The sequence below is a fragment of the Caretta caretta genome, chromosome 4 (assembly GCF_965140235.1).
Source record: "Caretta caretta isolate rCarCar2 chromosome 4, rCarCar1.hap1, whole genome shotgun sequence".
Taxonomy (NCBI): Eukaryota; Metazoa; Chordata; order Testudines; family Cheloniidae; genus Caretta; species Caretta caretta.
In genome coordinates this window covers 130160480-130186490 of record NC_134209.1, presented here as the reverse complement: position 1 = coordinate 130186490, position 26011 = coordinate 130160480, and the positions used below count along the sequence as shown (strand labels likewise).

General features: G+C 42.8%; 1 protein-coding gene across 5 annotated transcripts in view; it reads right to left on the bottom strand.

Annotated features, from left to right (window-relative positions):
- The window catches only part of SORCS2 (sortilin related VPS10 domain containing receptor 2), an 843749-nt gene that overhangs the window by 66555 nt on the left and 751183 nt on the right, over positions 1–26011 (bottom strand). For all 5 annotated transcript variants that reach the window (XM_048848940.2, XM_075128050.1, XM_075128051.1 and 2 more), the window contains exons 11-12: positions 25880–25982; positions 3377–3453 (exon numbers count right to left, since the gene is read on the bottom strand). In XM_048848940.2, the coding sequence (XP_048704897.2) occupies positions 3377–3453; positions 25880–25982 (180 nt within the window). The remainder of the gene's footprint in view (positions 1–3376; positions 3454–25879; positions 25983–26011) is intronic.

Here is a 26011-nt window from a genome sequence, read left to right as displayed (position 1 = left end):
GAAATAAATATTACCCCAAATTCCCACATAAGGAAACACGGTAACCCCTATCCTCTAAGAGGGACTTTCCCAAAGTAAAAAGTGAAGTTAGCATTGGAGCGGACATTAGAAGTCAGGAGCTCCTAGCTTCTAGTCCACCGCAGCATGCTTATCTATGCTCATAAGCAGTTCAAATATGCAAGTCTCAACTGTGCAAATCATAATTCTCTCCATAACTACAATCAAATTAATGAATTAGAGATCATCTCCACTAACTAGAACTTGTTTAGTCATTTCAGGTGGCCAGCTGCTACAGGGCAACACCATTGGAACCTCATGCGTCCTCCATCCTTTGTAGCTCTTTTGTAATATTTAGGGAATTTTATTTGCTTCATAATAATGCCAACTGTTTTCTCTCTCATGGTGTATTGTTTATGTCTTTGTTACTGCAATAGCTGTTGATACACCAGAACAGATTCTCTACTAGTAAAAGTCAGCATAAAGTCAATGGAGCCATGCTGATTTACACCTGGTGAGGATTTATCCTATGAGATTTAATTCTGCATTACCTTGAACTCAAAGCTAGGCAAAAATGCACCCAGTCCCCTGTGTAGTTCACCAAGAAAAATCCATTCCTAAATTCCAAGCTGGAACACTTTCCTACAATTGTCTTAGCTGACTCTCTCTTCCTGGCTGTTGAAAGGGAGTGATTCCAGCCTCTCTTGCTTTTTGTGCTTGTTAGAGATGCTACCCATCTCTTGGTTGCTTGGAGAAGAAAATCTGTACCTCTCTTTGGTGCCTGGATGGTTACAAAGTTGCTGAGCCTTGTCCTGCTTAAGCAAAGGTTTCTCTACCTTGTCTAATACAGAGGTGTCATGTAGAGAGAAGGATGGTCTTGTAATTAAGGCACTGGACTGGAACTCAAGAGATCTGGCTTCAATTTCTGGCCATGTCACAGACTTTCTGTGTAACCTTGGACCACACAATTGATCTCTCACAATTGAGTCTTAGATGTCCACCCTGTGAAACAGGGATAATGCTATTTCCCCAATATTTTTTTTGTCTATTTAAACTGCAAGCTACTTGGGTAATTTCTGTCTCTTACTATTTGTTTACTCATCCCCTAGCACAATGGTGCTACACTCTTCTGCAATAATAATAATAATCATCATCACTATCAGAGTGCTACTGTATTCCACACATTTTCTGGGTGTGGTGTTCTGTCCCATCTAGCGGCAGTGAGACCACTTAGAGAGATAAAATGAGTCTGCTCTACAGACTTAGCTACTAGCCAGTTGGCTTTTAGCTCATGCAGTAGAAGCTCACGCACTAAGCTTCAGAAGTCTAAGGTTTGATTCCGCCCGCCAATGACTGGGGTCTGTCGGTGTTACGCTACGAAGTGGAAAAATACTAAAATCACCCTCAATACTAGACAGGCCAGTCACGGTTTTAAAAAAATGGACAGCAGAAAACTGCTCAATGAGGCCCAAAACTGTTATAAAGCCTGAGTGGGGAAGGAATCTCATTCAAAGCTGGTTTTCATTTCCTGAAGGACCTTAGGTTACTACCTATTTGATTTAATATCATGTTCATCTTTCACGTTATACTATTGTGTTTTGTTATTGAGAGTAAAATACATTACAGGGATGTTTGTAATGATCCCAAATCCAAACAGTGTAAAACCAGGAAATTCAAAACTTAATTGATGTCATGCAATTATCATAAGATTATGATTAAGGTATTTTCATGTTTGTTGTTTCAGATTACATTAAACAAAATATTAAAAGTCACATTTTCTCCCTCATGTTGTCCTTAAAGAGCACAGTTAAGGCTATCCAAAGATTGAGCTGCTTGAGTGCCTTAACTGTGCATGTCCATTCCATATCTTAGGTTTGGATTTTTTTAAAAAGTTAACCTTAACTCTGAATTTCCTAGGATCATAACACTTGGTATTGGGGTAATTACAACATCCCTGTAATGTATTTTACCTTAAATTAGTGATATGTACTCTCAACTTTACAGCAATTTTACTATAGTTTTTAACTGGGAATGTCTTTTTTTTTAATTAGAAATTTCATATACAAACACAAAATAAAGCCAAATAGACTATTACCATGTGATGTTTCTAATGATGTGAAGACATGAAGCAGCAACTTTAAAGCATTTTTAAAGATTTCAGCTTAAGGGCTATTTTCACTGAAGGTATGCTGTGGCTGCTTTATACTATTCCCATATTGGTCACTTAAGGTGGGTTTATAGCTACCTTATTTCACCAGAGCAGTGCAAAGCAGCTGTAGAGAATAAATTCTGGTTCACCTCTCCCTCCTGTCCTCCAGTTTCTCCCTGTCTTTACACCTTCTCACACACCCCTGCATGCCCATACATCATTTCCCCCTTCCTTTCCATATCCTCTTTATTCCTTGCATACTTACCCCTATTTCCCCATCTCTACTGCACCTCCTACATTCCCTGCACATGCACACAATCATACACAAACCCTTGTGTTCTCCTCCCTCCTCTCCCCTCTACTGATCTGATCTGATCTTGTGCAGCAGGTAGCAATTGAAAATAAATATGTAGGATGAATGCTTATTTTGGCTGCTATTTTTCAGAACTGAAAGTTTATCCATCAGCAGAAGTTGAGGCATAAAGCTTTTCCCTTCAGAAAAACTCATTAAGAATTGCCATCTTTCAAACTGGCCACCATCACCAACTGCTTCCAACTTCAGTCAAGCTAGGGAAGATGGTGACTTCCTATGCTGTCAGGAGGCAGAGATTTCATTGACAACAATAGGAGATAGATGACCCCTGCAAAATGGCCACAAGGAACAAGATTTAAGTGATTTCAAACTCTGTGGAAAGTTTGAAGTGTTGTTATTATTCTGTTATTAACATCATTGGGGGGAAGGGGGAAGGTCTGACCAATTTTAAACTGGGGGAAAAAAAGATTTTCTTCCTTTCTAGCTAATCAGGTACAAAACCTTTGCATGTGAGCATCCTAAGTCTGACCTCTGAGTATATACATTCTGAATATCCTGAAATAAGGCTAATAATTAAAAAACAAAAAAAAAAAACAAAACCAAAAAGACTTGCACTTTCCTTGTGCAAGTTACTCAGGAGGAGATTTTCAAAGGGAGAAAATAGGTGCCCTATTCCTACTGAACATCAATAGCAGCTGGGAACCTAATTCTCACTACTGCTTGTGAAAATCTCCCCTTTCATCTCAGTTTCAAAGTAAAATGGGAACAACAATAGCTACTTACATCTACAGGAGGATTAGAAGGCTTAATTAGTTAATACATTAAATGTGATAACTGTTGTTACAATCAATCAATCAATGAAAATAGTAATTTGATGCTCAAAATTAGTTTCAAGTGTCTTATTTCTCCTTCCTTACCTGCCTCCAGGTATTCCCACAATCAGATGTTATGTACATTTCTTCTTTATACTCAACCAGCTGGGAGCCCAGATTACCTGGACACAAAGAAAGCAAGTAAATACATAAATAAATAAAAAGGCAAAGCTTGCATTTATATAGTACCTCTCTCCTTATACAGTCACCTCTCTCCTTAGCAAAATAGGCAGGAAAACAGATGAGGATCAAATAAAATTCTGCCCTGGGATCCTTGACTGGGACTGGCCTAGAATCATAGAATCATAGAATCACAGAATATCAGGGTTGGAAGGGACCCCTGAAGGTCATCTAGTCCAACCCCCTGCTCGAAGCAGGACCAATTCCCAGTTAAATCATCCCAGCCAGGGCTTTGTCAAGCCTGACCTTAAAAACCTCTAAGGAAGGAGATTCTACCACCTCCCTAGGTAACGCATTCCAGTGTTTCACCACCCTCTTAGTGAAAAAGTTTTTCCTAATATCCAATCTAAACCTCCCCCACTGCAACTTGAGACCATTACTCCTCGTTCTGTCATCTGATACCATTGAGAACAGTCTAGAGCCATCCTCTTTGGAACCCCCTTTCAGGTAGTTGAAAGCAGCTATCAAATCCCCCCTCATTCTTCTCTTCTGCAGGCTAAACAATCCCAGCTCCCTCAGCCTCTCCTCATAAGTCATGTGTTCTAGACCCCTAATCATTTTTGTTGCCCTTCGCTGGACTCTCTCCAATTTATCCACATCCTTCTTGTAGTGTGGGGCCCAAAACTGGACACAGTACTCCAGATGAGGCCTCACCAATGTCGAATAGAGGGGAACGATCACGTCCCTCGATCTGCTCGCTATGCCCCTACTTATACATCCCAAAATGCCATTGGCCTTCTTGGCAACAAGGGCACACTGCTGACTCAACAAGGGCACACTGCTGACTCAGTTCAATGAGAGTCACAAGTGCACCCTGGCTCCAAATGATGAAGTAGGATTACTTTATTTTCTGCAGTAACAATAATTAATATTTGCTGTGTTTTTATTACATATGTTTAATTTCCACATAATTGGTTGTTGAGAGATGGATAGTAACTGCAGGGTGGGAACTGTCAGGCTAATCCATATGATTTAAAATGACTCCCCTGAGTAGAAACAGCATGGTTTGTGAGACGCCCATAAGAAGACTTACCCAGACTTCCAGAACTTCTCCGAATTATCTTGGACACTGGAGCTGTGTCATCTCTTTTCCTGGTTCTCTCATCTCCTTCCCTGCCACAACACCTTTCTCCCTGCACCTGGATTTATTCAATCTCTCTCACATCCCTCATTCTAACTAGAGCCCATCCTAAACCCCACTGCTCCTGTGCGATGAACATGGGAAGAAGCTTCTTCTGCAAAAGTGCCAAATTGCCCTCACACACCAGATGGTCAGCCACTCTGGACTCCATAGTTTATCTAACCATCTACCACATCTTCTCCTGCTTCCACATACCCACTGGTGCTTTGTAGTATGAGGCAAGAGGTAGGCCTTGGCAGGAAAGTGAAGTGGGGCAAGTTATGCTTACAAGTCAAGGAAGGGGCAAGGATCCTAGCATGGGGTGGGGAAGGGTGTAGAATGCAACACATTCCTGCTGTGAGTCCCAGCCTCCTCTGAGAGTTCACAAACTTACCTCTTTCTTCACACATTGCCCAACGGTGGCATCTCCATTAACTCTAGGAAAATGGTCAGTCCCTAAGGTTTAACAGGTGCCTCTTGCTTACTCTTTAATAAACTACACTTATTACTATTATTTATTTGTATTATTATAGTATCCCTTAACCCCCCAGCAGGGTTAAGCAATGATCACTGTATTTGGAATAAGAATCTCTCAGTCTCAGGCTATGTGAATATCTTTTGCGATTACCTTGGCAGAAGCACTGCACAAAATTAGCAATAAATAAGAATGAGTGGTTTTCTTTTCTCTTATGGCATTATGTAAAGTACCATCTTAGCCTCTTTATTCATCCTGAACCACTGTTCCTGTTTTATCTGGCTGATTTTATTCAGTGGAAGGAACATTTGAAGGAAGATTTACAGCACTTAAAAACAGTAGGTATCAAAAACTGTGTAAGTAAAAAAAGATCCTGAAGTAGAATCATATACTCTATTCTGACAGTGGCCAAAAAGCTGGCTCTATATTTTGACAATAAACACTGAAGAGCAGTAGCTAGTCTTCAGAGGGCTGCAAAGCAAACTTGTGACATAAGATCTCAACAAATAGTTTCAAAAGCATAGATTTCTATCTTGTGACAAGCTGCTCTTCAAATAATCAACTGTTCAACTGTCAGTCAGTTTACAGTAAGCTAGAAGAGATGCAATCACAGTATGCTTTTGCACCTAAGTGATATTATTGAGGTGATTTTGCCTTAAATGTATGATTTGTATGTTCTCAGGGAAAAATAGATGACATTTGTCAGATTTTTTTAAGTAAAAGAGACATACGGAAAGAATACACTTGAGATTAGGATATCATTATGAAATTTTACTAACATACTATATAAACAAATGTGTTAGATATGAAAACACACACTTAGGGTTTATTCAGGATGCAAGGGACTTGAGAGAGATTGAGAGAAAACACTGTTGAAAGTTATATGTTCCATTTACACCATCAAGATTATGAGTACTCTCATAATGGCTCTTTAATAGCTTAACTTTAAATTATTTAACCCTAATAACAGCTAAAATGGGATCAGAAAATTCTATCAGAGAATTTATTGGAGCTAGCCTACTACTGACATCTAACAGTAGCTGTACCTGATGCTTTAGATGATCACCAATCCTCCCTTCAACCCACTTCACCCTGAAAAAATCAAAATCAAGTACAACAAACAACCCATGCAATTCTTTGAGGGGAAAATTGCTTCTTGACCTTTATACGTAGGATGGCAGAATTCTATTTTTAATTTTAATTTTGAAGGATAATATCAACATGTATTTTTAAGTGTTTTTTAAAGCTGTTTAGCAATTTAAATTTTCACAGTTGTAGGAAATAATAGCGGGGGTCAGACAATTATTTAGTGAGACTAGATGTTGATATTCAAAATGTTAAAGCTTTATAAACCATTAACACACAAATTGTCACCATCACCTGCCAAATTAACACACAAATTGTCATCATCACTCAGGGTCAGAGAGCAGGCATGTAGTTCAGTCCCCCTAGGCCACTATGGGGTGGAATAGAGGCCGCCCCGCCCCTGCATACTACTCGTGTCTAGTGGTAAGGCAAGCAAACACTACAGGGCTGTGGAAGACAAAGTGAAGGAATTGAGAGTGTAGGTTGTATTCATCTTCTAAGTTGAGGGCTTGGGCCTACAGAGGGACACGTGCATCTTGGAGATGCGTGCATAGCTTTGCAGATGGTGTCAATGGGAGGGCTTTAGCTTCCTCAACCATGAGATGCTGTTCTGGAAAGAAGGTCTGCTGGGAAGAGATGGGATCCACCTGACCAAGAAGTAGAAGACCATCTTTGAGCCAAGGTGCCAACCAAGTGAGGATGGCTTTAAACTAGTTTCAAAGGGGGCAGGTGACAAAAACTCACATGTGAGCATAAACAGAGCCAGATATTGGGAGTCAAATGGAAAATTACCACAGGGTAAAGCGGCAAAGAGTCCTGTGGCACCTTATAGACAAGGGGTTGGCAACCTATGGCTTGTGTGTCAAAGGTGGCATGCGAGCCAATTTTTAATGGCACGCTGCTGTCTACAGCCCGGCCAGCTCTTCTCTGCCCCCCCCCCCACTCTCTCCTTGCAGGGCAAGCAAGCTTTCCCCCCCCCGCCTCTTCCCCCAGTGTGCTGGGTTCCTGCCCCTCCTCCTCTCCCTCCCTGCAGCTGATCAGCTGACGGCCCTTGCTACGGAGGGGGAGAGGGAAAATCGGAGCCACAGTGCTCCTTGGGGACCTTGGGGAAGGGGGTGGAATCGGCATATCCCCTCCAGCCCCCTGCCGTGAGCTGCTCAGGGCAGGGGGCTGGGAGCACCTCCACGACCCCAGCCCACACCCCCAACCCTCTGCCCTGACCCCTGCACCCCCCCACACACCCCAGCCCTCTGCCCTGACCCCTGAACCCTCCTCACACATACCCAGCCCTCTCCCTCACCCCTGCACCCCCCCCACAACCCCAGCCCTGACTCCGGCACCCTCCACACATACCCAGCCCCTTACCCTGACTCCTGCAGCCTCCTCACACACCCCCACACCCCATGCCCTGACTCTTGCACCCCCCACCCCCACCCTGCGCACCAAATGGGAGCTCCTGCACACACACACACACACACACACATATTCCCACCTGCACCTCTCGCACCAAATGGGAGATGCCCAGGTAAGCACTCCACACCCAAACCTCCTGCCCCAAACCTGAGCCCCCTCCCTCATTCTAGCTCCTGGCCAGACCCTGTACCCCAACCCCCAGCCTGCTCCTTCACCCCCAGCCCTGTGCTCAGTGCACTCCCACCCTCAGCTCAGTGCAGAGAGAGAGGGGAAAAGAATGGTTAGAACCAGGAAGAAGGTAGGCACCTACTCTATGTGTGCAGGGCTGGGACCCCAGACCGGCAGTGGGCTGAGCGGGGCTGGCAGCCAGTACCCTGGCTGGCAGGAGCCGGGGGACGGAACCCCAGACCGGCAGCGGGCTGAGCCGCTCAGCCCACTGCTCGTCTGAGGTCCCGGCCGCCGGCCCTGGTCAGTCCGCTGCCGGCCTAGGTTAATGGAACCCCAGGCCGGCAGCAGGCTGAGCGGGCCAGAGATGTAAGATCAGCATTTTAATTTAATTTTAAATGAAGCTTCTTAAACATTTTGAAAACCTTGTTTACATACGACAATAGTTTAGTTTTATAATATAGACTTATAGAGAGAGACCGTCTAAAAAACATTAAAATGTATTATTGGCACGCGAAACCTTAAATTAAAGTGAATAAATGAAGACTCGGCACACCACGTCTAAAAGGTTGCCGACCCCTGTTATAGACTAACAGACATATTGGAGCATAAGCTTTCGTGGGTGAACACCCTCTTCTTCAGACGCATGTAGTGGAAATTTCCAGAGGCAGGTATAAATATGCAAACAAAAATCAGGCTAGGGATAACGAGGTTAGTTCAATCAGGGAGGATGAGGCCCTCTTCTAGCAGTTGAAGTGTGAACACCAAGGGAGGAGAAACTGCTTTTGTAGCTGGCTAGCCAGTCACAGTCTTTGTTTAATCCTGAGCTGATGGTGTCAAATTTGCAAATGAACTGAAGCTCAGGAGTTTCTCTTTGAAGTCTGGTCCTGAAGTTTTTTTGCTGCAGGATGGCTACCTTTAAATCTGCTTTTGTGTGTCCAACGAGATTGAAGTGTTCTCCTACAGGTTTTTGTATATTGCCATTCCTAATATCTGATTTGTGTCCATTTATCCTTTTATGTAGAGATTGTCCAATTTGGCCGATGTACATAGCAGAGGGGCATTGCTGGCACGTGATGGTATATTACATTGGTGGACGTGCAGTTGAATGAACCCGTGATGGTCTGGCTGATCTGGTTAGGTCCTGTGATGGTGTCGCTGGTGTAGATATGTGGGCAGAGTTGGCATCGAGGTTTGTTGCATGGATTGGTTCCTGAGTTAGAGTTACTATGGTGCAGTGTGTTGTTGCTGATGAGAATATGTTTCAGGTTGTCTGTGGGCGAGGACTGGCCTGCCTCCCAAGGCCTGTGAAAGTGAGGGATCGTTGTCCAGGATGGGTTGTAGATCACTGATGATGCGTTGGAGAGTTTTTAGCTGAGGACTGTATGTGATGGTCAGTGGAGTTCTGTTGGTTTCTTTCTTGGGCTTGTCTTGCAGCAGGAGGCGTCTGGGTATACGTCTGGCTCTGTTGATCTGTTTCCTTATTTCCTCATGCGGGTATTGTAGTTTTGAAACGTGCATGTCCTCGCCCACAGACAACCTGCCACCGTGAAGCATATTCTCACCAGCAGTGACACATGCATCTGAACAAGTGGGTGTTCACTCACAAAAGCTTATGCTCCAATACATCCGTTAGTCTATACGGTGCCACAGGACTCTTTGCCGCTTTCACAGATCCAGACTAACATGGTTACCCTCTGATACTTAACAGGGTAAAGGAGCAACAGGAGGGAAATCAATAAGGGAATCTGCTCAACATCTTAGATGTCTAGAAACAAATGCAACCATTATGGGGAATTAACAGGAAGACCTGGAAGTATTAATACATAAGCTAAATTAGGCCTTAATTGGCATCACAGAGACTTGTGGGATAAGTCTCATGATTGGAATATTGGTATAGCTTCTTCAGGAAGGATGTGCAAGATAAAAAAGGAGCAGGTATTGCATTATACATCAAGAGGTGCAGAAGGAAGTGAGAGGCAGACTAGCTGAAAGTCCCTGGCTAAAGATAAAAGGGGTAAGAAATAGGGATGATGCCAGGTAGGGGCCTAATACATACCACCAAATCAGGAAGAGGAGGTAGATGAGGCATTTCTAGAACAAACAACAGAAATATCCAAAACACAAGACATGATAGTAATGAGGGATTTTAACTACTCAGACATCTGTTGGAAAAGTAATACAGCAAAACATAAATTTTTCAGTAAATTCTTGGAGGTATTGAGGCAACATTTTGTTTCAGAAAGTGTAGGGAGTAACCAGGGAGACAGTCATTTAGCCTTGATTCTGACCAACAGGGAGGAATTGGTAGCGAATCTGAAGGCGGAAGGCAGTTTGCGTGAAAGTGATCATGAAATGATCATGACTGATCATGAGAAGTAGATTTTAACAGACTCAGAGAATTGATAGGTAAGGTCCCACTGTAAGAAAATCTAAAGGGAAAAAGCTGTTCAGGAGACCTGGTAGTTTCTCAAAGAGACAAGATGAAAGGCACAATTGCAAATTATCCCAGTGCAAAGAAAAAATAGGAAAAATAGAAAGAGGCCAACATGGCTCCATCAAGAACTCTTTAATGACCTGAAATATCAAAAAAAAGTGTCCTACAAAAAGTGGAAACATGGACAAATTACTGAGGAGGTGAACAAAAGAGGAGCACAAAATGTAGGGACCAAGTCAGAAAGGCTGAGGCACAAAATGAATTACATCTAGTAAGGGACATAAAAGACCAACAAGAAGAGGTTCTTTAAACACATTAGGATAAGGAGAAAAATGAAGGAAAGGGTAGGTTCTCTACATAGTGGGTAAAGTAAGCTAGTAATGACAACATCAAGATGGCTGAGGTGTTTAATGCCTATTTTTTTCAGTCTTCACTAAAAAAGGTTAATGGTGATATATAACCCAATTAATATTTAAAAAACAAACAAACAAACAAACAAACAAAAACAGGGGAAAGGAATGCAAGCCAAAATAGGGAAAGAACAGGTTCAAGAATTTTTAGATAAGTTAGACGTATTCAAGTCAGTGGGGCCTGATGAAATTCATCCTAGGGTACTCAAGGAACTAGCTGAAGCTATCTTGGAACCACTAGCAATTATCTTTGAAAACTCATGGAGGATGGGCAAGGTCCCAAAGGATAGGACACCGGCAAACATAGTATGTATCTTTAAAAAGGGAGACAAAGAGGACCTGGGGAATAATAGACTGGTCAGCCTATCTTCAATACCTGGAAAAACACTGGAACAAATTATTAAATAATCTATTTGTGAGCACTTAAAGGATAATAGGATTATAAGGAATAGCCAGCATAGATTTGTCAAGAACAAACCATGTCAAACCAACCTATTTTTTTCTTTGACAGTGTTACTGGCCTATTGGATGGGAGGAAGTATCAGATAAGATGGATCTTGCTTTCAGTAAGACTTTTGACACAAAAAGAAAAGGAGTACTTGTGGCACCTTAGAGACTAACCAATTTATTTGAGCATGAGCTTTCGTGAGCTACAGCTCACTTCATCAGATGTATACCGTGGAAACTGCAGCAGACTTTATATACACACAGAGAATATGAAACAATTTCATATTCTCTGTGTGTATATAAAGTCTGCTGCAGTTTCCACGGTATACATCTGATGAAGTGAGCTGTAGCTCACGAAAGCTCATGCTCAAATAAATTGGTTAGTCTCTAAGGTGCCACAAGTACTCCTTTTCTTTTTGCGAATACAGACTAACACGGCTGTTCCTCTGAAAATTTTGACACAGTCACACGTGGCTAGATGAAATTACTATAAGGTAGTTGCACAATTGGTTGAAATACCCTACTCAAAGAGTAGTTATCAGTGGTTCACTGTCAAACTTCAATTCTGAAGCACTTGGAGGAGAGGAAAGTGATCAGGAACAGTCAGCATGGATTCACCAAGGGCAAGTCATACCTGACTAATCTAATTGCCTTCTATGACAAGATAACTGGTTCTGTGGATGAAGGGAAAGCAGTGGACGTGTTGTTCCTTGACTTTAGCAAAGCTTTTGACACTGTCTCCCACAGTATTCTTGCTAGCACGTTAAAGACGTATGGGCTGGATGAATGGACTATAAGGTGGATAGAGAGTTGGCTAGATTGTCGGGCTCAATAGGTAGCGATCAATGGCTCCATGTCTAGTTGGCAGCCGGTATCAAGTGGAGTGCCCCAAGGGTCGGTCCTGGGGCCGGTTTTGTTCAATATCTTCATAAATGATTTGGAGGATGGTGTGGATTGCACCCTCAGCAAGTTTGCAGATGACACTAAATTAGGAGGAGAGGTAGATACGCTGGAGGGTAGGGATAGGATACAGAGGGACCTAGACAAATTGGAGGATTGGGCCAAAAGAAATCTGATGAGGTTCAACAAGGACAAGTGCAGAGTCCTGCACTTAGGATGGAAGAATCCAATGCACCACTACAGACTAGGGACCGAATGGTTCGGCAGCAGTTCTGCAGAAAAGGACCTAGGGGTTACAGTGGACGAGAAGCTGGATGAGAGTCAACAGTGTGCCCTTGTTGCCAAGAAGGCCAATGGCATTTTGGGATGTATAAGTAGGGGCATTGCCAGGAGATCGAGGGACGTGATCATTCCCCTCTATTCAACACTGGTGAGGCCTCATCTGGAGTACTGTGTCCAGTTTTGGGCCCCACACTACAAGAAGGATGTGGAAAAATTGGAAAGAGTCCAGCGGAGGGCAACAAAGATGATTAGGGGACTGGAACACATGAATTATGAGGAGAGGCTGAGGGAACTGGGGATGTTTAGTCTACGGAAGAGAAGAATGAGGGGGGATTTGATAGCTGCTTTCAACTACCTGAAAGGGAGTTCCAAAGAGGATGGCTCTAGACTGTTCTCAGTGGTAACAGATGACAGAACAAGGAGTAATGGTCTCAAGTCGCAGTGGGGGAGATTTAGGTTGGATATTAGGAAAAACTTTTTCACTATGAGGGTGGTGAAACACTGGAATGCGTTACCTAGGGAGGTGGTGGAATCTCCTTCCTTAGAAGTTTTTAAGGTCAGGCTTGACAAAACCCTGGCTGGAATGATTTAATTGGGGATCGGTCCTGCTTTGAGCAGGGGGTTGGACTAGATGGCCTCCTGAGGTCCCTTCCAACCCTGATATGCTATGATTCTATGATTAAACTGAGAGAGTGTATCTAATGGGGTTCTGCTGGGGTCACTCCTGGGTCTTGTACTATCCAATATTTTTATTAATGACTTGGATAATGGAGTGCAGAATATGCTTATAAAATTTGCAGATGACACCAAGATAGGAGTGGTAGCAAGCACTTTAAAGGACAGGTTGTAATTCAAAATGACTTTGACAAACTGGAGAACTGGTCTGAAATCAAGATGAAATTCAATAAAGGTAAGTAAAAAGTACTTCACTCAGGAAGGAAAAATAAAATTGAAAATGGGAGATTGAAAATGGGAAATAACTAGCTCAGTGATAGCTCTGATTAAAAGGATCTGGGGGTTGGAGTGGATCACAAACTGAATATGAGTCAACGAGATGCAGTTGTGAAAAAGACTGATATTGTTCTGGGGTGTAAGACACAGGAGGTCACTGTCCTGATCTACTGAGGAAGCTTTGGCTGGAGTACTGTGTCCAACTGTGGGTGCCAAACTTTAGGAAAGATGTGAACAAATTGGAGACTCTCCAGAGAAGAAAGCAACAAAAATGTGAAAAGGTTTAGAAAACCTGACCTATGAGAAAGGTTAAAAAAACTGGGCATGTTTACTCTTGAGAAAAGAAGAGTGAGGAAAGACCTGATAACCGTCTTCAAATATGTTAAAGGCTGTTATAAAGAGGATGGTGATCATATGTTGTCCATGTCCACTGAAGGTTGGACAAGGAGTAATGGGCTTAATCTGCAACAAGTGAGATTTAGGTTAGACATTTGGAAAACTTTCTAATTATAACAGTAGTTGAGCTCTGGAATAGGCCACATATGGAACTGAAACCTAAGATTTTACTAATACAATTGCACAAGAAGATTATTTGTTTTTAACATAAAACTGTTCTAGGTTTAAGAAAGGATCTAGTGAAATCAGCAATCACAGTGAAAGCTCAGAGTTGGAAATGATGCAGAAAACTACAACCACATCATCAACGCTTGCAGAAAGGAAACATTTGACCATTTAACCATCTAAGGCTATGTCTACACTGCAATCTTAAGTCGACCTATGTTAAGTCGACTTAGATACCACCACATTAATTATTGCAGTGGCTGATGTCCATACTACTTTCCTGTCAGTGGTGCACGTCCTCTCTAGGAGTGCTTCCACTGACTGAAGAGGGGCAACGTGGGGGACTGAGGGCCCTTAGCTCTGCGCAGCAACCCACCAGGACCCCAGCTGCCTCCCGGCGCTTCTCACCTTCACACTCCCAGCCAGGAGCAGGGGGCAGTGGTGCGGGGCTTCTCACTTCTGACGGGGAGATGTGCACCTGGAGTGTGGTAGCCTGCCGTGCTCCTGGCGGGTACTGGGGAGCTGGGACCCCAGGTAGCAGCAGGGCTCCCAGTGTGGAGTGGAGAGCCCAGGTGGCAGCCCAAGCCAGGAGCCTGAGTGGCAGCCTGGCTTGGAGCAGAGAACCAGCAGCAACCCGGCTGTCAGTGTCTACACAGACACTGCATCTCCCTAAGTACACAGATATATGTCCTATGCCTCTCACTGAGGTGGGTTTATGATGTTGGCATACATAGGCAGCAGGTATAAGTGGTCAGAGAGGCTAAGCCTCCCCAAACAGCCAGCCTGCTGCCTTTGGAGTGCACCACCACTGAAAGGATGGGTGCCCCGGCTGTGGTCCCACCTGTGCTCCGCCCCAAGGCCCCACTCGTCCTTTCCCCCTGAGGCTCTGCCTCTTCCTGTCCCCTCTCTGCCCACATGGGGACCTTGCTCAAGTGATGAGCAGCCGGCCAGCTCAGCTAGCTAGCTGGCCAGCCAGTGGGCGGGAGGGGGGAGGCCCAGGGGAGGAAGTGAAGAGGCATGAGCGGTGGGTGGGTGGGGCCAGGGAAGGGGGTGAAAAGGCATAAGCAGCAGGTGGGGGGCTGTGGAGGGGGTGAACAGGTGCGAGCGGAGAGGGGGCAGAGGCACGAGAGGCAGGCAGGAGTGGGCCGAGTGCGACCAGGGGGTGGAGGCTGAGAGGGGCAGGCCTCGGGGCTGGGCCCCGGTCTGAGCGTGCGCAGCTTCTCTGAATGGAGGAGTCACGCACTGCCCATTTTGGCATAGTAGGGGAGTTACATTAGGGGAGGAGCACTTCAGTGTGTGTACACCTCCAGTGTTTTGTCAACGAAAGCAGACTTTTGTCAACAAAACTGTGTAGTGTAGACAAGGCCTAAGAACCCTTTGGAAACACTGTTCATTTTATATACATTGCTGTCCTTTTAAAAATTACAGTGCTCGAATCTTTTGGTTATAGTAACATTGGATTCTTTTGTTCTCTTTTACACTGAGATGCCAGCATCACAGAAAACTATCACAATTAAATATTGTTAAACATTCCTCCTCCTGAGAGACAATGTGGTAATATCTTTTATTGGACCAACTTCTGTGGGTGAAACAGACAAGCATTTTCTTCTGAAGAGCTCTGTGAAGCTCAAAAGCTTCTCTTTCACCCACAGAAGTTGGTCCAATAAAAGATACTACTTCATCCACCTTGTCTCTTTAAAATCCTGGGACCAACATAGCAAACACCCTTTTGAAAGAGATTGGTCTGAGCTGCAAAATTGGGATCTGAATTCAGATGCAAATTTCCCCATAAATTCAGGTATATTAATATCTAGGTTTTGGTGTGAACCGCTCTCTAATTATTGAAGAAACTATCACTATCAATCCTAAAAGTCAACTGAGAAAAGGAAGTAAAGAGGAGTTGCTTTGAGTATCTTCAGCTCCTACAGATCTCAGTGGGACTCAGCATCTTGTGAGAGGACTCAGCACTTTCCAGGACCAACCCCATAATCAGGAATTCTTTTAAAAAGATATTGGAACATCAAACTTAAAAGACACCTACAAAAATGAACAAAATCTATGCAACAATCCTAGCAAATTAAAGCTCAAACTTTCTCACGTCCCTTCTGGGTAACTGCATACAGGATATCATGTAATGTCTGTTACACCCAATATAAAACAAAGAAAAGAAAATAGACAGTAGCAAAACATGAATATGCTAATGAAGGGAAATACAATGAGCATGGAACACAAAAACAATTGCAAACAAAGAGAATAATTTGAAAGACAGGTGAGTTCAAAGGGAGCCCTGGGCAGCTTCAGGGTTTAAACCAACATCTCTGATCTTCTTTTTCTCTTTAAAGTTATGGACCATGCTTGTTCACTCCTAACTTTGAACCTCTCTTTCACACCACATTATCTGATCTCCTTTACAGCCAGAATATCTCTAACTATTCCACTGACTGCTTTCCTGTCTGTTTCTAATTTCCTCTCCTCTGCTAAACATGTTTCTCTTCCCCTCTCATGTTCTTACTCTCCTTGCCCTTTGTACTTCTTTCATTACTACTGACTACCTGCTTCTTTGGAATACAAAGCTCTGTACTCTCATGATTCCAGTCTTATCTTTCCTAGCATTTCTTTTGGCTCTCACGGGTTGGCAAATTCTCTTTCCATTTTAATTCCATACCACAGGGTTCCGTTCCTGGTCCACTCCTCGTCTTCCTTTGCACAGATTATAGTAGACAACTCATTGCTAGTTTTGCTTTTTGCTATCGTTTATATGCTGATAATACTAAAAATTCTTATCTCTTTTCTCTCTTATTGGTACTTCTCTCCAATGTAACTGTACTTTTTTAAATTGCAAAGTGCCTTGGCTAGAGGAAGTTCTTCTGAAAACTAAACAGCAGTAGTAGCAGTTACTGGGATAGAAAGTCTTTCATACTAGGTAGTTGATTTGATGATGACTGAAAGATACTACCATCCATTTGCTGTTGAGTAATATGAGCTGGGATCATGGGATGTATTAGCAGGAGTATTGTAAGCAAGACACGAGAAGTAATTCTTCCACTCTACTCTGCGCTGATTAGGCCTCAACTGGAGTAGTGTGTCCAGTTCTGGGTGCCACATTTCAGGAAAGATGGGGACAAATTGGAGAAAGTCTAGAGAAGAGCAACAAAAATGATTAAAGGTCTAGAAAACATGACCTATGAGGGAAGATTGAAAAAATTGGGTTTGTTTAGTCTGGAGAAGAGAAGACTGAGAGGGGACATGATAACAGTCTTCAAGTACATAAAAGGTTGTTACAAAGAGGAGGGAGAAAAATTGTTCTTCTTAACCTCTGAGGATAGGACAAGAAGCAATGGGCTTAAATTGCAGCAAGGACGGTTTAGGTTGGACATTAGGAAAAACTTCCTAACTGTCAGGGTGGTTAAGCACTGGAATAAATTGCCTAGGGAGGTTGTGGAATCTTGATCACTGGGGATTTTTAAGAGCAGGTTGAAAAAACACCTGTCAGGGATGGTCTAGATAATACTTAGTCCTGCCTTGAGTGCAGGGGACTGGAATAGATGACCTCTCGAGGTCCCTTCCGGTTCTATGATTCTATGAGTGAAATGAGTTGGTAGGTTTGGTTTTTGTTGTGCAGAAATGTGTTTTTGTCAAAAATATGGCCACCAATGGTGCTCTTGCTTACATGCTTGGCAGAGAGGCGATGTATTGCACTGGGAAAAGGAATGAACCTTTTCAGCTGTGGACTATGTTAATGTGAACTAGGAATCTTTTAGCCTGCACCTGCAGCATCTACATGCAGGAGTTACAGTACTTTGGTGCCCACTGCTATTCACACCCCCATAGTCCAAACTGCAGGGCAGCACAGACAAGCCCTAGGTCTTCTCCAGGTCAGAGTTAAGAGACATGTAGGCGATGCATACAGGGAAACATGATTGCTGCTGGGTGTACTGCACCTATTCTGTGGATTTATAAGTGACTTAAATTTCCACTGCTGTCAATGCAGCATTTCTCATGGGAACTATGTTCTCTTTATATATGTTATTAAAGTCAAGTCTCCGACTGCATAAAGAAACCTGCTAGACAAGACCAGACAGCTACACAGTGTCAGAAGTTTGCCTAACAACACTACAAAATATAAACCAATTTACAACAATATATAATCAGGTAAAACTAACTAAACAAACCCCTCAAATTAAAGAAACTCTGAAAATATAGAGACAAAGATAGAGTGAAAAATCAGACACAGCAACACAATAAGGATTTCACCAGCAGTCAAAGTGTCTTGAACACTTCCAGCCTCCAACTGAGTGCAACCATTAATGAACCATATGCATAATAAGTGTAGCAATCAAGAGAAAGCAACAAAAAATGTGCATAATAGCAGCCAGTACAATCAAGTGACACAGAAAGTGAGAAATAGCCAAATTGTGAACAGCCCCAGGAAAAGAAGCCAACACATGAGAGAGAAGGATGAAGTGAAAGACATTATAAAGCAACGCAACTGAAAAAATATTGAAGAGCTACAATCTGAAAAGTTCTGTTAAAAAAAATCCCAAGCAAATTCTGAAGCTCCATGTAGCTGCTGTGAAGTTCACGATCTTCCCTCACTGGTCAGTCACCTCTCTCTCGGCTTTCTTCACCAAGTTCAAACTTTGCCCTGATCTTGAAAGGCTCTTCACAAATCTCCTCTAGCTCAGCATTTCTAAACCAAGGGTCCGGGCCCCCGTGGGGGCCATGAGCAGGTTTCAGGGGGTCTGCCAAGCAAGGCCAGTGTTAGACTTGCTGGGGCCCAGGGCAGAAAGCCGCAGCTCCACCATGTGCCAAGCCCCGCCACCTGGGGCTGAAGCTGAAGCCTGAGCAACTTAGCTTCATGTGGGGCCCTGTGGCATGGGGCCACAGGCAATTGCCTTGCTTGCTACCCACTAATGCCAGCCCTGACTTTTATATGCAGAAAAACTGGAGGTATGTGAAGCTTTTATAGCATGTTCGGGGGAGGAGGCACTGGTGGTACGTGAAGCTTTTATAGCATGTTTGGGGAAGGAGTGTTCAGAAAGAGAAAGGTTGAGAACCCCTGCTCTAGCTTCATGGTACTGTTTCGTATCATAGCTTCTGATTTTCCCTCTTCTCCCATAGCCCCCACTCACTTCACTCTGCCAGCATCTCAGCGTCACCAGTCTGTCTCCTTTTCTCATCTCCATGCTTTCTTTCACACTGCCCTTTATACTGGCTTGGAACACCTACCCTTACATGAGGTAATAAGTAGAGCTGGGAGAATAACTCATTTTTCAGTTTGGTGGCCATTATCAAAAAGAAAAACAAATAAAAAAAATTCAGCTTGACCGGAACCCAAAAATTGGTGAAAAATTTTGGCAAATCAAAAAGTCTGTTTTGGGTCAAAAATATTTATTTCTGGGCATTTTTAAGGCCTAGATTTGCAAAATAACCAAAAGATATAGTGCTAAATGTGTCATAACTTTTAGGCCATTGGTTAGTGCACTCACTGGGGACACAGGAGACCCGCTATTCAAGTATTTTATATAAAGTGGCACAGCATCAACAGGAGAGATGGCGAGAGACCCAGGCCAGAATTGCCTGGTGATTAGGGCACTCTCTGGGAAAGGGGAGACCTGGGATCAAATCCGTGCTCCTCAGCAAGAATTCAAACTTGGTCTTCCACAGCCCTGGTGTGACAGGCCAGTCCTCGCTTACAGACAGCCCCCCAACCTGAAGCAAATACTCACCAGAAACCACATACCACACAAAAAAACCCACTAAATCAGGAACCTATCCTTGCAACAAAGCCCGATGCCAACTCTGTCCACATATTTATTCAAGTGACACCATCACAGGACCTAATCACATTAGCCATGCCATCAGGGGCTCGTTCACCTGCACATCTACCAATGTGATATATGCCATCATGTGCCAGCAATGCCCCTCTGCCATGTACATTGGCCAAACCGGACAGTCTCTATGCAAAAGAATAAATGGACACAAATCTGACATCAGGAATCATAACATTCAAAAACCAGCAGGAGAATATTTCAACCTCTGTGGCCACTCAGTAAAAGATTTAAGGGTGGCAATTTTGCAACAGAAAAGCTTCAAAAAGAGACTCCAACAAGAAACTGCTGAGCTTGAATTAATATGCAAACTAGATATCATTAACTTGGGTTTGAATAGAGACTGGGAGCGGCTGGGTCATTACACATATTTAATCTACTTCCTTAAGCTAAAAGAAAAGGAGTACTTGTGGCATCTTAGAGACTAACCAATTTATTTGAGCATAAGCTTTCGTGAGCTACAGCTCACTTCATCGGATGCATACTGTGGAAAGTATAGAAGATCTTTTATACACACAAAGCATGAAAAAATGGATGTTTACGACTACAAAAGGCTGTTACTCTGAAACCTTCCTTAAACTAAGTATCCTCACACCTTCTTGTCAACTGTCTAAATGGGCCATCCTGATTATCGCTACAAAAGTTTTTTTCTTCTGCTGATAATAGCTCATCTTAACTAATTAGCCTCTCAGTTTGTATGGTAACTTCCAACTTATCTGTATGTATATATCTTACTATGTGTTCCATTCTATGCATCTGATACAGTGAGCTGTAGCTCATGAAAGCTTGTGCTCTAATAAATTGTTAGTCTTTAAGGTGCCACAAGTACTCCTGTTCTTTTTGTGGATACAGACTAACACGGCTGCTACTCTGAAACCTGTCATTATAAGATCATGGGAATCTTTCTCAGCCAATCAAAAAGGTATACCAATAGTCCTGCCCACTATCTTGAATTACTTCAAGTGAATTCCCTCAATTTTAGTTTCTGTTCTTCTTACACAATTTAAAACTTAGTGTTACTCAGAGCATTGTTGACACCCCTTCTATGACCCAAGTCAGTGTGTGACCTTTTTGTTTATTTTATTTTCATGCCGTTTTAACTTTTTTCAGTAATACATTTTCCATTCATTATCATGTGTTACGTAATCATTTATTTAATTAATTAATTTTCAAATCTTTTTCTTGTCTACATTATGGAAGACATGCTTCAATGCAAAGAAATGGGTACCCAAATGCAACCCAGAATGGGATAGGTTTAAATTCTTCAAATATGGGGTGTTCCCCCCCAAATTTCGCATAATATCATGCATATCCTCTTCCAGATGTTTCTGTAATGTCTAACACATTGTTAGCTCACATAATCATGTGATTTGTTTCAAGCAACGGCTAGCCAGCCAATAGTTTTTTATTTCAAAACTAATAGTCACATCATAGAGCAATAAGGCAAACCTATTTTTTGGTCAAATGGCCCTGCCCCAGCCAAGTGGTGTTTGTCTGGCAATTTGAAGTTATTGTTTTATAATGGGAGGGTGCGGGGCAAGAAAATCTGGAGAACCCTGAGGGTTCCCCAGAATCTGTGTGTGTCAGTAAAAGTCAAACATCTGCCTGTTCTTTTTTCCTGTACTGCAATGGTGTCATAACATACAATCTCCATGCATGAAGACATGAACTTTAATAAAACATATACAGCACATCTGGAGGATGGAGTGGATTGCACTCTCAGCAAATTTGCGGATGATACTAAACTGGGAGGAGTGGTAGATACACTGGAGGGGAGGGATAGGATACAGAAGGACCTAGACAAATTGGAGGATTGGGCCAAAAGAAATCTGATGAGGTTCAATAAGGATAAGTGCAGGGTCCTGCACTTAGGACGGAAGAACCCAATGCACAGCTACAGACTAGGGACCGAATGGCTAGGCAGCAGTTCTGCGGAAAAGGACCTAGGGGTGACAGTGGACGAGAAGCTGGATATGAGTCAGCAGTGTGCCCTTGTTGCCAAGAAGGCCAATGGCATTTTGGGATGTATAAGTAGGGGCATAGCGAGCAGATCGACGGACGTGATCGTTCCCCTCTATTCGACATTGGTGAGGCCTCATCTGGAGTACTGTGTCCAGTTTTGGGCCCCACACTTCAAGAAGGATGTGGATAAATTGGAGAGAGTCCAGCGAAGGGCAACAAAAGTGATTAGGGGTCTGGAACACATGAGTTATGAGGAGAGGCTGAGGGAGCTGGGATTGTTTAGCCTGCAGAAGAGAAGAATGAGGGGGGATTTGATAGCTGCTTTCAACTTCCTGAAAGGGGGTTCCAAAGAGGATGGCTCTAGACTGTTCTCAATGGTAGCAGATGACAGAACGAGGAGTAATGGTCTCAAGTTGCAGTGGGGGAGGTTTAGATTGGATATTAGGAAAAACTTTTTCACTAAGAGGGTGGTGAAACACTGGAATGCGTTACCTAGGGAGGTGGTAGAATCTCCTTCCTTAGAGGTTTTTAAGGTCAGGCTTGACAAAGCCCTGGCTGGGATGATTTAACTGGGAATTGGTCCTGCTTCGAGCAGGGGGTTGGACTAGATGACCTTCTGGGGTCCCTTCCAACCCTGATATTCTATGATTCTATGATTCTATGATCTGGGCCAGAGGTGACAAAGAGTAATTTAACCATTCTGTACAGCAGCTGAAGTACTCAATATATATTTTAATTAACCTCTGCAATTTGTTCAAGAGTGCAATATGTACTATTTGCTTGATTTATTAACTGGAAAAGAGGCTAAGAACAGAAAGTCAGTAAACTGGAATCTGAAAATTTACTCTTCTCTTAGCATTTTTCACAGAAGAATCCTTTACAGGTTTGAGGCTGAACGTAAAAATTTACACATCAATTGGCCCATGTTGAATAGCTTATACCATAGAAGCTTTTGCTGAGATTAAAATGCAGTAAAATCAAATGTAAATGTAAAATCCTATTACATTCCTTAAAGGGAGAAGACTAGTTATTTAAAATAATGTTTTAATGTGCCGCTATTAAATTTAATATTGTGTCTGCACAATTTACATACATTTAAATACTAACAATATTTATTTCTCAGAACTATTTATGAAATTTTAATAAAGTAGAATTTTCATTCTGTAAATTACAAATGCTGGGGCTTAAAAGATGCAATGTTAACATCCTATTAATGTCTCTGTCCCAAGCATTCTAGGTATTAATGCTGTTCTCTATTTAATTATAATTATTTGAAATTAAAATAAATGTACAGTTTAATATCCTGAGCCCTGTGATTTGCACACCAACATTCTACTCCTTCTCTTATTGAATATAATGGTAAAATTCCCATTTATTTCATTCAGAGCATGATGTGGCCCAAAGGCACTGATTCTCATACATGCTGAAACACTCACTACCCCTACTGATTTGCATATGTTCATCAATTCTGACCAGGCCCCAAAGGAAATATAGGCTGTCTCTGGGTGTAAAGAATGTCTGGTGAGAAGTGTGTGTTTATTGTACCAAGTTTGACAGATAAGACTGAACACCTCTCATTTCATCACTTACGTGCACCAGGTTTGAAAGACTCGACACCAAGGTAATACATGTTATTTGACTTGGCCTTTCCTCTTTCCTGGTGCAAGTAGTTTGCTGGGTAAGGGGGCTTTCAGAAGAGGCCTCAAAAGCCAAGATTTTCTCCCTGGTTGACTTGGACATCAATGATTCCATGGCATATTCTGTCAGCATATAGGTCTGCCCCAGTGTTCTTGGCCAAACTTTCCTCCTCTCCCACCACATGTTGTTTTGTAGAGAGATGTCTGCCAGCTGTGTACCTGGTTGCTCCCTTGTGCTGCCACAGACAGCTGTATTTCAGCTGCGGATTGACTCCTGTGTGCACTTAGAGCCAACTCTTCCAAACTGCTAACCATGGAAAAGTCCTTATTCACAAGAATAGCCCTACAGACTTCGGTGGGACTACTCCTTGGAGTAAGGACTACTCCCATGGGTAAGGGTTATTAGGGATAGCCCCGTAGTTTGGAAAGCATTTTAATTTGAACTAGACTCAATCAAGTCTAGTTCACGGTCTTGGTCCATATCTTCAAAGTTCTCACAGGCTTGAGCCCAGGAGATCTAAAAGATTGCCTAAAATGCCTTGATGAGGACTGTGATTGACAACTGTACTCCTCAGGCACAAGAGAACTTTTTAACACAAGAATACAGCTCATCCCTGCAGGAGACAGAGCTTTCTCAGGGGCTGCTCTCAGACTAGCCTCACCACCTTCTACTGTAAGGGCAAGGCACACTTCTTTAGCCTTTCCTTATATAAACCCACCTTTTAAAAATAAACAAAAACAACCCTACCAAATCCAAACACAACAGTGCACACAGAGAGGGAGAGGCTGAGAGAAAAAATGAACCACATATAACCAATATTGGTCACACTGCTTCATGCACTGCTGGAAGGTGCTCAGATACTACGGTGATGAGGGCATCATACATATAAAAGAACAGAATACAATAGAATAGATTTATGATACTTTTCTATAATGTCTGCCCACAAAGGAAGTTGTTTTTCTTTTAAAAAATGCCAAGATACATGCATGTAACTTAAAAAAACCTAATTTGGATATTTTATAGAAAAGTGAAGTTTAAAGACATTGGGTGAAATCTTGGCTTCATAAGTCAATGGAAAAACTCCAATTGACTTCAGTGGGGTAGGATTTCACCACGGTTTTCACCTCAGTAGCCACAGGACAATTTAAACAATAATTAGCAATTGCATTTTGTTTTTGGAAGGTGTATGCCATCTGCCAGAGTTTATCAAAGAAACTGATGGTGTCAAACCTTCCACTGGTATAAACTGAGACAGAACACCCAATAACGATGAGAAAATATATTTTTTCCAAACAGAGCAGCTGTGTGTGTGCGCACGTGTGTGTTTAATTTAAATGTAACGTGAGACACAAAAATAAGAAAATAAAACCTAAATAAACTGATAAGCTGATGTTGTAGCTCAAACCTGATGTCTCAATAACTTGAAGAAGAAGAAACATGATATTCAGAGGAACTGAATTGTTGAGTGACAAAGGTAAAAAAACAAAGCAGATTTATATGGACATTTTTTATATTGACTGGCCAGCATATCTATGGGGATTTTATATGTTACAGGTAGTTAGTCACTTCTCTCTAATGCAGAGGTCTTCAATCTGTGGGGAGCGCCCCCCTAAGGGGATGTGGAGTAACATTCAGGGGGCGCAGCTGGGGCCTGGACCAGCCCCCAAAGGGGCCAGGGAGGGAATGGTGCCCAGCTCCACACTTGGTCCGGGCCCTGGTTGCCTGCCTCATGCCTGGTGCCCCGCCCCCGGCTGCAGCTGCATGCTCCTACCCCAAGCTGTGGCCCCAGCATCGGCCCCCTCCAAGACCTATGGCCCCACTTCCGGCTCCGTGGGAAGGGTGCAGACAGGGGTAAGGTGGGTCACAAGGTAAAAAGTTTGGAGACCACTGCTCTGATGCAATACGAGTACACGTGGCATGACAGAGAATCCAAACCTGACTCCAACACGCTGCTGCAATAGCTACTTTCACCTTATCTCTCATACCTGCCTTGTCATGGATAAAGAAGTTAATAAATACTGTAAGATAATTATATGTGCATTAAGTGTAAAGAAAAAAAAAGATTTGCCATACTAGATTACAACAATGGTCTCAGTGGCTAGTACACGATCCTGCAAAACAAGATGAAACATTTCACTATATAAATATGAAGAGAGTAGGCTAGACCAGTGGTTAGGACAATTGCCAAAGACTTGGAAGACCTAGAGTCAATTCCCTGCTCCAGCATAGACTTCCTGTGTGACCTTGGGCAAGTCACTTAGACTCTCTGTGCCTCACTCCCCTGCATGGAAAATAGGGATGATAGCACTTCCCTACTTCACAGAGCTGTTAGAATAAATACAGGGCTGCTAGAATAAAGATTGTGAGGGACTCAGACACTATGGTAATGGGGACCATAAATGACGGATAGATAGTTAGATACACACAATGCACCTGTCCACTTGTGACATCTTGGGATAAATAATTCTTTCCAATCCCTGCAGGCTACCCAGCAGAAAGGTTGATAACCTCCATTTCAACAATTTGACCAATCACATTTGACCAGTCAAATTCCCTAAAATCAGTGGTATTCAGTCGCAAGCGCACTAGGGCAATGTTTATAATACAGTCAATATATTATTCTTCATGAGACTAAATGTGATTCACAAGAAACAACGTTTTGGGGAAAAAAAGCAATTTTGTGCATTTACCTGCGCCCATTATGAGCCCAGGTGCAGTGTCCTTGGTATGGACTGTTCCTGACACATATGGATTGTCTGCCCAGCGGAGATGGAGATGAAGATGGCAATCAGGCTTTAAGGATAAGAGGAAGAACACAGTAT